The 12,991-nt window shown below is 44.5% G+C and overlaps 1 protein-coding gene across 2 annotated transcripts in view; it reads right to left on the bottom strand.

The window, feature by feature from the left end:
• PRDX4 (peroxiredoxin 4) overlaps positions 1–7,703 on the bottom strand; it is a 30,735-nt gene extending 23,032 nt beyond the window's left edge. For both annotated transcript variants that reach the window (XM_073565831.1, XM_073565830.1), the window contains exons 1-2: positions 7,431–7,703; positions 2,205–2,322 (exon numbers count right to left, since the gene is read on the bottom strand). In XM_073565831.1, the coding sequence (XP_073421932.1) occupies positions 2,205–2,322; positions 7,431–7,644 (332 nt within the window). In that variant the 5' untranslated portion in view covers positions 7,645–7,703. The remainder of the gene's footprint in view (positions 1–2,204; positions 2,323–7,430) is intronic.
• Between the last annotated feature and the right edge of the window lie 5,288 nt (positions 7,704–12,991).

Raw genomic sequence — 12,991 nt, 5'->3', positions numbered from 1 at the left:
CTACAGCCTGCAATGACCCCACTACCTCCTTCTCTCTCACCACTACCAGTGATATCACCTCAACCAACACCGGAACTGCTGCAAACCACCAACCTACTGTCTCCTTCCCCACCATCCTGTAGCATGTAAGCCCGAAAAGGCAGGGTCCTCTCTTCCCTCTGTATCAGTCTGTCATTGTTAGTTTGTTTACTGTAAGTGATATCTGTAATTTGTATGTAACCCCTTCTCATGTACAGCACCATGGAATCAATGGTGCTATATAAATAAATAATGATCACTAAAAACTGAGTGGAGATGGACTAAGGGCCCCGTCACACATAGCAATCTCGCAACTTTTGTGACACAACAGCGATCTCACCAGTGAGATCGCTGTGTGTGACAGCGATCAGCGACTGGCCCCCCTGCCGGTATCGCTGATCGCTGCAAGAAACATCTGGACATTTTTTTCGTCGCTGATCTCCCGCTGACCAGCACGCATCGCTGCGTGTGACAGGCGGGAGACCAGCGATCAGGTGTAAAATAATTAAAAAAAAAAAAAAAAAAAAAATATTGTTATTCTCACCTTCCGGCGTCCCGCGCAGTCTTCCCGCCTCTCTCCACGCTCCCAGTAATCCTTTGCAAGAATGACCGCGACACTTCGTGATACCGCGAGAACATATGTCATGGCGGCATTTCTCGCAAAGGATTACTGGGACCGGAGAGTGGAGAGAGGCGGGAGGCGGGAATGCTGCGCGGGACGTCGGAAGGTGAGAATAACAATATTTTTTATTTTAATTCTATTTTTGACATGAATATTTCATCAGCGCTAACGAACACAGCGATGCCGCGCGCGGCGTCGCTGTGCTAATCGCTGGTGAAGCTGTCTGTTTGACAGCTCACCAGCGATCACATAGCGACTTACAAGCGATCCTGACACGTTGATATCGTTGTCGGGATCGCTGGTAAGTCGCTATGTGTGACTACAGCTTAATCCCTTGCAGTCAGATCTACATTACATTGTGAAACGTGTTTCTGACAACATTCTATATTTGTAGGTAAGCGTCCAATTGGTCTGATCACAGTCTGTCTCATCTGACATTCCTATGTCTGAGAATTACTATAAATAAAGCCCTAAAGAGATATGCACATAATAGCCATTCTAGAGTGTACTTTTGAAGTATTTACACTATAGTAAGGAAACTGCAACCAAGACAAGTAAATTATATATTACTTCATTCACTCTGCTCAGTACCCAAGGAAAGGGAAGAAACACGTTATGAATATATTCCGAAATACCTTTAATTAGTTAATAACCAGATTTAAAATATTATATATATATATATATATATATATATATATATATATATATATATATATATATGTGTATGTGTATGAAGATGACTGTTGTCTTGGTATACGAAAACCCTTAGGAATGTTGCTCTCCTTTCTGTGCACAGATATGCTTCCAGTGGATATTTTGTTCCAGGAGTGCTGAGGCTACTCACATTGCTCTTCACCCAGTCTTTCCGAATGTTGAGAGAGTGCTGTGATCTGGAGGTAGGTTAGACATCTCCAGGACACAGCAGGAGTCCTACGAATACTCTAAGGGCTTGCCCAGAGTAGTGTATAGCACCCAATGATTTTCTCATGGAAGAGAATTGGATGCTATATGCAAATTACCCCAGGCTCAAACTCTGCAGCGAGCGCGAGACAAGTGTTATTTTACTGTGATCAGATCCTCTCGCATGCAAAAATCTGATCACAGGTGCAGAGAAGATGGAGAACTTAATTGTAGTGCAGTCCCGTGTTTTGCACACACACAGACTTGTATGAATGCGTGCCAACTGATGCATGCTGCCAATCACAGCATGCAGCAAATTTTTTTTCCAGGCCGACTCTGCATGAGAAGAAAAAAATCTAGTCGGCAAGATCCATAGTATAATATTGGGGTGAGTGCTACCTGATGAAACATCAGACAGCACTCATCCCAGTTATACGTAGGCTACTCACCAGTGTGAGCGAGCCCTGAGACAGGTTTCTGTCAATGTACCAAGACAGTGGCCATTTTAATGTTCTGTGGTTATTCCCATCCTTGACAAGACAAATGTAATTTGCTAATTAAAAAGGGTATTTAGGAGCTTATTTATAATGACATTTGCTTTGTTTTTTCAATTCTAAGCGACCCCCCTTTAGTATAGATCAATATAGCACAAAAAGATACTCACAAATCAAGAGGATAGAAGAAGAAAACCAAGTATTTCCCCTTGTAATCTGTAAGTTTTAGCTCCTTGAATTCTCCATTTATGACTGCAGTTCCCTCCCAGTATGGAGCCGGCTTGGAAACTAGAAATAAAACACAAATAAAGTGTTACAGAAAAAGCTTCGTATTTAATATTGTTCTAGAAGTCTTAACCAAAACACTGGTTAGTTAGATCTACGGCGCTTACAATAGCTTTCCTAATGCTTCTTTAGGCTGATCTCTGTGCAGCAGAGTGATGGAGCCATTCCTCAAGCAATGGAAGCTACAGAGACAATGGTTACTCCGCTGCTACTTCCACGACACAGAAAGGGCAATTATTCTCAAGCAGCCACAAGATGTTGCCCCGCAGCAACTGTCAGCCAGCCATTTCCACAGTATGGAAATCTAATTGAACAAAAATTTTAAATCAGCAACTAAACAGACAATTTTGATTCATCCCTACATCCAGACGGGCGGGCAGCAGCGGGAAAATCTTAGCCATCACGCTTACATCTAAGAACACACCAGGAAAGCAACAAAACCACGATGAAAAGACTTGTGCCTCTTCCATGTTTTGCACACACTCCTGGTTTTGACTTTCACACTGGCATTTTGCACCAGTGTTTGTAAAGAGGCCCACTGTACACGATCCTACATACATAAGAAAGTAACAAACCTGAAATACTAACATTACAAAGAAAAACAAATTTAATCTGACGCCATTTGCAGTTAGAAAGTTATGAAAGGCTATTTCCATCATATAAAAGGGTTAACTGAACTTTACATTGATAGTCAGTCCTCAGTATAGATCATAAGCAAGACTGTGGATTTGAAGTTGTGGAGTCTGAATAAGATGGACAGACTCCTAAAATATATAATAAATTGGGTTCAGTAGTTCAGTGCAGGATGTGCTGTAAAGGTTTTCAGAATTTGAGGAAATTAGAAAGTGTCCTATAAATATCTGTCCTGTTCCTGACCTAAGGATCTCAGCTTTTAGTGGAGATCAATCTGTGCTGCACTTTATGTACATGCTCAGTAGTGACCAGTGTTGTGGAGTCAGAGAGATTGAGGAGTCAGAGTCTAAAGGTACTTTCCCCATGGTCAGTAATGGGCAGCGTTTTGGATGCAACACATGTCCGCTGTGTCCAAAGCGCTGCCGGCTTTTAAACGCAGGTGATTTCACATGTGTTCACTGAACCGTGCAGATTCACTGCGTCCAATATATTGTACGGGTGACATTTATCTTGCCAAGGATCACGTCTCTGCAAGAGAAATTGACATGATGGGGAGTCTGAAAAGATGCGCCACATGACTGTCTCCGCAGGGAAGCCGCGGGTATTTGTGGACACCTAGTGGACATGGGATTTCTTGAAATCCCATCCACTATACTGTAACATCTGGTCTCTGCAAGTTGGACGCTGTGGAAGTACACAGCGTCCAACCCACAGTATTTACTGACCGTGAGAACATACCCTATGTTGGTAGTTTGGCTCACAGTCTGCACAGCCCTGATCATAAGTATCAGATCGGTGGGGGCATTGGCCTACGACCCCTGGCAACTTCCACCAATCAGTTGTTCTCAATACCAAATAGGAGCGGTGTGTAGCACCAAGCCACTATACATTTGACGGAGCTGAGTAGTTCAGCAGAACAGTTGATTTTGGGGGTGCCGGGTGTCACACCGATCTGATATTGATAACCTATCCTAAGAATAGACCATCAATATAAAGCTGTGAATAACCTTTTTATAAAAAAAACACAAGCAAGCTCCTTTATATTGGGGATTCTCTTAACTCAATAAAACAGTGGGCAGCCCCAGATCGGTGATATGTCTGTACATAATCTAGTAACATAGCTGCTTAAAAGTATCCCTACTGCTCCCTGACTTTCCAGCAATGTCAGCCCTCAGAGTCATTAGCATGCAGATTTACCATGGACTTCACTATATTGCAACAGCAAGAAAATAATTCATATTTGATATCTGGTCTATATTTAGATGGTTTTTGAGAAGACACTCCCTAATACAGTAATTGGCTCTAGTTTTTGTCTTGACTTTCCCTTACTACAGTGTTAGAACCACATAGTGACAAAAATTGTACAAAGAGCTAGGAAACAATCTTCTGGGAACCTTTTACGCCCATGCAAAGTTGTAAAATGGCCAAGTGAAGAAAGCCAGTATTATCATACGTGTTCAATCTTAGAAGGCACGGGAGCACCAGGGGCGATTTTACATGGACGTTTTGTCTCAACCAAACCCATGAGTTACACATTACGTGTCCTTAGCTGCAGCCCTATGTCAACAGGAAGGGTTTCATGCTAAACAATGAGCACCTATGGTGTGAACATGCCAGGGCCTTAAAAAGATTGATGACTATGTTGATGGGATTAAAAGAAAGTTTGCTTAATCCAACATTGTATTCCCCATCACTAAGTGTTTATCAATGCACATTAGACCATTAATGACATCTTTAACTGATCCAGAGTAACATTAACTCCACACTTCTGGCTGTGGACACATTCTGAGCCTAACCTGCAATTCAATCTTCTGCATTGTAAGGCCATTCCCATATTACAGTATCAGTGCTTGTTACTGCAGACACTGAATCAGCAGGAGGTCTGCTGTGAGAACCATACATTTAACTAAGGGAACCTGTGAGGTTGATTTTACTACTGGAACTATGGCTATGGCTGTAAAGGTCCCAGCACAACAATTCCAGTTATACCGGTCTTGCCATAATCAGGTACGCCAGGGCTAAGAAAATTAGCCTAAAGCCACAAGCAAATTAGTATGGAAGTCAGCCCCAACACCAGGCTGACTTATGTGAATTCAAAGATTAATTTTTGATCCCAGGAACATCAGATTAGAAAAAAATTGCATGTTTTTCATATGTAATCTCACAGCTGCATGAAGTAGGGGCCGAGAGCCTGATTACAGTGATGTGTGTGTTACTAGGCTGTGTGTTGCTGTTTAAATAAAAGTATTTTATCAGTAGATCACTACTAGACTAAAGGTACTGTCACACTTAGCGATATCGCTAGCAATATCGCTATAACTTGTGACGTTATAGCGATATTGCTAGCGATATCGCTGTGTCTGATACTTACCTACGACCCGCTCCCCCGCTGGTTATCGCTGATCGCACGAGAACGTCCAGGACTGTTTCTCGTCGTCAGCTTCCTGCGGCGCTTCCTGTGGAGAGACAAGCGTGGACGCGGGCGGGAGGACGCAGGATCGCCTAGTGTGACAGGTAAGTAGCGACCCCCCGACCGCTACGATGTCGCTGGTGAGATCTGCCTGTGTGGCAGCTCACTAGCGACCACGATGCACCAGCGATCCTGACCGCGTCATATCGCTGGTGCATCGCTAAGTGTGACAGTACCTTAAGTGTCTTGTGCCTACTAGTCCGGCTGCTCAGTGTAACCCCATCCCCACAGATTATCAATCAGCTTTCTGTCAATGTACACAGAAAGCTGTCAATCAATTGTGCGGGCAGTGTCATTCGGAGAACTGGTAGATCTGCAGCAGATATTGTATCAAAATGACAGCAGCTGGACTGGTAAGTGACACATCACTGGTGACATTCCATTTAAGCTTTATTTTTATCTAAATGGAGACATGACATAAGAACCTGAGCGAACAGCGAGGATCACATACAGAGTATGCTTACATGGCATCATCCCTTCCATCAGAAGTTAAGGGGGGGAGGATTTTCTAAAGTGCAAAAGAATGGTCAGAAACTAAAAAAAAAAAAAAATTATATATATATAGGTTGCTTAGGATTATAAACGCATGTGTAAGAGGCAAGTATAAGGGGCCTGTCACCTATCAAAACACCCGTTAGTCTGCGTTCACACTGCTGTATTGAAAAACTGACGTGATTGCTCCAGCACCTGTCCATCAATGGAGCAGTCATTCATTGCACATAAAATGGACATTATAGTGCACGCTGGAAATTGTATTTCCATACGGACCACTGGCCCATCTGGACAGTTACCCATGTGGACTAGTGCTAACACATCTAGGTACAGTATGTGCCGCAGACTATATGCTCATCCGTTACAGCTTCACGGCCATCATGGCACCACCTGAGCATTACAGATATTCCACATTTAGGTAAACGTAGCATATCACATTAGTACTAGAATAGTCTCCTACCCATATGGACAGAACAGTCCATTACATGCGTGTTCTGCACAGCAGTGCTGAAGGTCACTGCTCAGAAACTGCTGCTGGCCCATTCACTTGAACTAAGCCACGTTGCACAGTAAGCTGACCCTGTGCCCCTGAGGTCACCGTCACTAAATAGGAAGTGATTATGATTATCTTATATAGCGCTATCATATGCTGCAGCGTTTTACGTGCATTATCATGGTATATACTAGTAACGCGCCATCACTAGCAGCCTGGGATATTAGGTGCACAGCAGATTCCTGCAGATGAACACAACAGCCAGGCAGGTACAGACTGTGGATGAATTTCAGCCCTGGCATGTGCAATCACACAGGCCCATGGTGTCCCTGTCCCCAAGCCCCAGATGGGATATATTACTAATATTACCCTGGATGGAGGAAAGGAAGATTTACTATAAGAGCAATATTTCTAATGATACCTGTGGCCTGCTGGGGTAAGTGACGGAGTCAGCGACTTTTTGCTCCGTCAACTCTTAACAGTAGGAGTGTCTTGAGAGCACCAATTCTGTTAACATAGCAGACAAGGCGGCCCACGACCAGACAGGCCCTTTGGGCATTTGCCAGAATTACCAGATGGCCAGTCCAGCCCTGCAGCCAGGAATAAACCCCAAACGGAGGAGCAACGAGGCTGGAAACCGATCTGGCAGGATAGCACACAATCTTGGACAGATTCCCCCCACTACAGTAAGATCATAGGACTCCACAAGCCGGGACACGTCTGAGCACCAGGCTGCAGAACAGGGGATCGGAAACCCATTCATAGATGCAACACTACAGAAGAGAACAGAACAAAAGCAGCAGCAAGTCAGTATTCACACTGCGGCCCGCACACATGCGGCTGCGTGCAGGAAGCAGGCACGTCACACACCCTGGGTCACACGGCGCAGGCGGCCAGTGATGGATGTGACCGCGAGCATCCGCACCAATAGGAGCCGCACAGCGCACAGGACCATGCACACAGTGCCCAGCAGAGCCATGCACGGGGGCCGGGACCCCCCGCTCCGCAGCGCCGGGAACCCACTTTTTGCTTTGCTCAGATGCAGGGAGTGGTCGGACACTGGCACACGGGTGGCCTCCCCGGGGTACACCTGCCCGCCGGCATAGAAGTGGCACTCTCCGTCCTGCGCGGCCTTCCCAGGCCGGAGCTGCTCCTTGTCTTCTGCTGCAATAGAAGTAGCGGCGGCGAGAGTAATGCAAAGAGCCAGAAGAGCGGGCCTGGACCGCGGGGCCTCCATCCTGTGCTGCGGCTGTGGAAGGACACGTCTGCCAGTGCTGGATGTGACCGTGCCCAGGAGGCGGGAAAGTGAGGCCATATACGGCGAGGGGCGGGGCCTGGATTAACCCTTCACCCACCAAGTTTCGTGTCACATTTCATTCATTCCCAGCTACAGGCTCATTCTTTTATTATATAGAGTTACTGTACACCATTCTTCCTCCCAATCTGTCCTGTCAGTCCGTTCTTCCAGTCTGTTCTATCAGTGTGTCCTGTCAGCCCGTCCTTCCAGTCTGTTCTATCAGTCTGTCCTGTCAGCCCGTCCTTCCAGTCTGTTCTATCAGTCTGTCCTGTCAGTCCGTTCTTCCAGTCTGTTCTATCAGTGTGTCCTGTCAGCCCGTCCTTCCAGTCTGTTCTATCAGTCTGTCCTGTCAGTCCGTTCTTCCAGTCTGTTCTATCAGTGTGTCCTGTCAGTCCGTTCTTCCAGTCTGTTCTATCAGTGTGTCCTGTCAGTCCGTCCTCCCAGTCTGTCTTGTCAGTCCGTTCTTCCAGTCTGTTCTATCAGTATGTCCTGTCAGTCCGTTCTTCCAGTCTGTTCTATCAGTGTGTCCTGTCAGTCCGTTCTTCCAGTCTGTTCTATCAGTCTGTCCTGTCAGTCCGTTCTTCCAGTCTGTTCTATCAGTGTGTCCTGTCAGTCCGTCCTCCCAGTCTGTTCTATCAGTGTGTCCTGTCAGTCCGTCCTCCCAGTCTGTTCTATCAGTCTGTCCTGTCAGTCCGTTCTTCCAGTCTGTTCTATCAGTGTGTCCTGTCAGCCCGTCCTTCCAGTCTGTTCTATCAGTCTGTCCTGTCAGTCCGTTCTTCCAGTCTGTTCTATCAGTGTGTCCTGTCAGTCCGTTCTTCCAGTCTGTTCTATCAGTGTGTCCTGTCAGTCCGTCCTCCCAGTCTGTCTTGTCAGTCCGTTCTTCCAGTCTGTTCTATCAGTATGTCCTGTCAGTCCGTTCTTCCAGTCTGTTCTATCAGTGTGTCCTGTCAGTCCGTTCTTCCAGTCTGTTCTATCAGTGTGTCCTGTCAGTCCGTCCTCCCAGTCTGTCCTGTCAGTCCGTTCTTCCAGTCTGTTCTATCAGTCTGTCCTGTCAGTCCGTTCTTCCAGTCTGTTCTATCAGTGTGTCCTGTCAGTCCGTCCTCCCAGTCTGTTCTATCAGTGTGTCCTGTCAGTCCGTCCTCCCAGTCTGTTCTATCAGTGTGTCCTGTCAGTCCGTTCTTCCAGTCTGTTCTATCAGTGTGTCCTGTCAGTCCGTTCTTCCAGTCTGTTCTATCAGTGTGTCCTGTCAGTCCGTTCTTCCAGTCTGTTCTATCAGTCTGTCCTGTCAGTCCGTTCTTCCAGTCTGTTCTATCAGTGTGTCCTGTCAGTCCGTCCTCCCAGTCTGCCTGGTCAGTTTGTCCTTCAAGTCTGTCCTCTCAATCTGTCCTGTCAGTCTGTCTGTACTCCTGACTGATCGAAAAAGAAAGACATTGTATTTCACATACAATGGGACCACCATTTTTGTCAGCAGCCATATTGGCCTCACCAGCTTCCCAGGCTCCCCTTTTTCAGTAGTCTCTCAGGCGCACTGTATTACATGACAGACTTCAGGACATACCCCCCGACGTTTTGTTCAGGTGGTCAATGTCACATTTTTGAAGGGGAAACCGCTTTATTAAACGCTGGCATTTCTGCTGCTATTTTTTTTTATCCTGAAGCATTCTGTTAATGTTTTTCTTAGGCGTTTTCTGTAAATGCTTTTTGTGCGTTTTTGGGTGATCTCATATTTTTAAATACATTAATTAATAAAAACTTGATTTTTTTTAGTCAAAAACTCCTCTAAAACGCAAACACAACACTCAAATGATGCTCAGGCATCTTCAAGGCATGAACTTTTCTTTGCCTTCTTATTGACGTCTATAAAACATGGAGCAGTGTTAGGGTAAGTTCACACAGGACTTTTTTGCTGCGTTTTTATGCTAATTTTCAGCTGTTTTTTTCATTAGCAGCAAAGTATGAGATTTCAGAAATCTCATACACATAGAATGGTTTTTTTTTGTGATCAGGATTTTGTGCTTTGCAGCGTTTTTTAGACATAGAGCATGTCACTTTCAGCGTTTTTGCACCGTTTTTCACCTATTCACTTGAATAGGTGTTGGAAAAAAACACTGCAAATATGCTGGTTGACTTTTCTTGCAGCGTATTTGTTGCAGAAAAGTCAAGGACAGCCGGATGTGACATCACTCGGCTCTGCTACATCTAGATGGTAGGCTGAATGATGATTCCATACAGCCTGTCATCCAGCAGAGCAGACCCTGACCCCATTCACTTGAATGAATGGGGTTCGGGTCAATACAATACAGTGTTTGACACGCTGTCATATGCATGACAGAGCCGCAAACACCACTTCTGATCATCAGGGAAATCCCGCCGGTTAGAGAGCCGTGGTTCCCACGCTGTCAAAAAACAGCAGGAGCCTGCAGCTGTGATTGGAGGTGTGAAGTTTACCTCCAGTCACTAGTGTCAGATGATGGGACAACTGCTCCCATCATCTGATACCTACAGCCCCTAATTGCAGTGAGAGCAGGGGCGGCGGATGGGAGTATTCATCTGCCGCTCCTGTGTTGTATATTAAAAAAAACGGCGTGGGATCCCCCCTCATTTTTGACAACCAACCTGACTAAAGCTGACAGCTGAGGGCTGATATTCTCAGACTGGTAAGGGGCCATTGATCTTGGCCCCCCACAACCTAAAAACAGCAGCCCGCAGCTGCCCAGAAAAGGCGCATCTATTAGATGCGCCTATTCTGGAGCTTTGCCTGATTCTTCCCACTGCCCTGTAGAGGTGGTAAGTGGGGTTAATAAGGGGTTATTGTCACCTTTCTATTGTAAGGTGACATTAAGCCTGGCTTAGTAATGTAGAGGTGTCAATAAGACACCTATCTATTACTAATCCTAGAGTTGCTAAAGGGTTAAATAAAGACACACACAATAAGAATAAAGTCTTTTAATGAAAGAATACACTATACACATTTTTTCCATCTTTATTAAACTGCTATTCCAATATCGAAGCCCTCATTCTCCTGCAAAAAAAATTAAAATAAAAAACCAAGAATATACATTACCTGTCCGGCGTACAGTCAAGTCTCACGGCGTAAATCCATCTCAGGGGTTAATCAGTTTACAACCGAGAGCTGTGCTAATGCGACTGCTCCCGGCTGTAAACTACTGGGGAATGAATGGGAAATCTTTTTTGTTTTTCTGGAGAAAATCTGCAAGAAAAAGAAAAAACTATTGAAAAAAACATGTGAACATACCCTAAATGCAGGAGTGTGAGGAGACTGTGATGATGCACCTGATAACGAGAAGGCTGGTAACATCCAGTCAATTCCTCCCTATATTTACATTAATAATTACACAGCAAAGGCAAAATAAAGCTTTGTTCCCACAGTGAGTTTTTGGTGAGTGTCATAGAGGAAAATTAAAATCCAGAAAGACATCTCCAGAGAGAGGACATATCTCTTTCACAGTGAACACATGGATCAATTATAACTAAGGAAGTGAGAAAATAATTCTAACCAGAGAAGTTTGACACTTCAACCTCATTTGAAGTAGATGACTCCTGCAGTGCCAGGTAATGACATTAGAGGTCCACGCTGAGAGCCAGACTCACTGGCGAATAAAAAAACGGTCCGATTTCTGGACTGGAAAAAAGGGTGGAGTGTTATGCCAGTGTCATGCGATTTCTAGGCGTTTTTTTTTTTTTTCATCCGTTTTTCCTCCGTTTTTTTTCCCAGCCACTCTTTTTCTACAGTCATTTACAGGACCATTTACAGTGTTATATGCCACAGAATGGTGATGTATCCGTTAAAAACGGATGGTCCGTTTTTGGTCCGTTTTTTTAATCGCACCCATTGACTTCTATTGAGGAAAATCGCTGCAAATCAGACCGATTTTGGCTGAGAAAAAAATCGCAAGTGAGATGTCACCCATTCACTAACATGAGTCAGAGTGCAATCCGATTAAAAATCAGATTGCAATCGTCCGATTTTATCGCCAGTGAGTATGAGGCCTAAATCTGGGATTCGTTTATCCAGGGACTGGGGAGTACTTTTTCAAGGTATAAGCTTCCTCTGATCAAAGCACAGGCTCCCAGACTTTTTAGAAACAGTGGTTATGGATGAATATTGGGGTTTGCGTCAATCCAGTATTTAGGCTGGAGTCACACTAACCTGCGCAAAATACGGTCAGTATTTTACATGCGTAATACGGATGACAGACCCCTAAACAGTGCTCCGTATGTCATCCGTAATCAAGGTGTGGTCGCGTAATTTGCGCATGTCAGCATCCGTATGTAATCCGTATGGTGAGATTTTCTCGCAGGCTTGCAAAATGGACATATAATGGAGCCCTATGACAGTTTTAATAAAGAAATGAAAGAATAGATATAGACACATAGAATGCATATATATATGTATTCTATGTGTCTATATCTATTCTTTCATTTCTTTATTAAAACTGTCAGTGTGAGTTTACTGTATCGTGCACTGAATTGCCGGCTTTGCTAAAAGACACCGGGTGCGTATTTCTCCCAGGTCACATGTGTGGTCCGTGTGTAATCCGTATTTTTTGCGCACCCATAGACTTGCATTGGCGTACTACGGCCGTAGTACGCTGACAATCGCAGCATGCTGCGAGTGGCACGGAGCGTAGGATACTGAGGAGAAATATACGCCTGGTGCAAGGTACCCCATAGAGAATCATTGGTCCATGTCTAATGCGTGCTTTTTGCGCCTCTCACGCACCCGTATTCCTCGCCAGTGTGACTCCGGCCTTATAGGAAATATATTTTTGGCATCATAGCAAAGGAATGAACATAATGCATTCACTCACAACACCATAAAGCCAGAAGAATCCTTCCAACTTAACCCCTTTTAGTGACAGAGCTAATTTTGACCTTAATGACCAGGCCCAATCTTTGAAATCTGACCAGTGTCACTTTATGTGGTAATAACTTTGGAACGCTTCAGTGGGGATACCACTGATTCGGAGATTACTTTTTCTGGACATATTGTAATTTATGTTAGTGTATTAATGAAAATATCGAAAATTTGACAAAAAATTTAAAATTTCACAATTTTAACACTAAATTTATATGCCTTTAACCCCTTCATGACCAGAGCTTTTTTTTTTTTCGGTTTTGCGCTTTGGCTATGTGAGGGCTTATTTTTTTGTGGGACGAGTTGTACTTTTGAACGACACCATTGGTTTTAGCACGTCATGTACCCAAAAACAGGAAAAAATACCAAGTGTGGTGAAATTGCAAAAAAAAGTGCAATCCTACACTT

Source organism: Dendrobates tinctorius, unplaced genomic scaffold, assembly GCF_039654945.1.
Source record: "Dendrobates tinctorius isolate UK_male_01 unplaced genomic scaffold, ASM3965494v1 ptg000016l, whole genome shotgun sequence".
In the NCBI taxonomy this organism is placed as follows: domain Eukaryota; kingdom Metazoa; phylum Chordata; class Amphibia; order Anura; family Dendrobatidae; genus Dendrobates; species Dendrobates tinctorius.
This window is presented reverse-complemented; position numbering and strand designations above follow the sequence as displayed.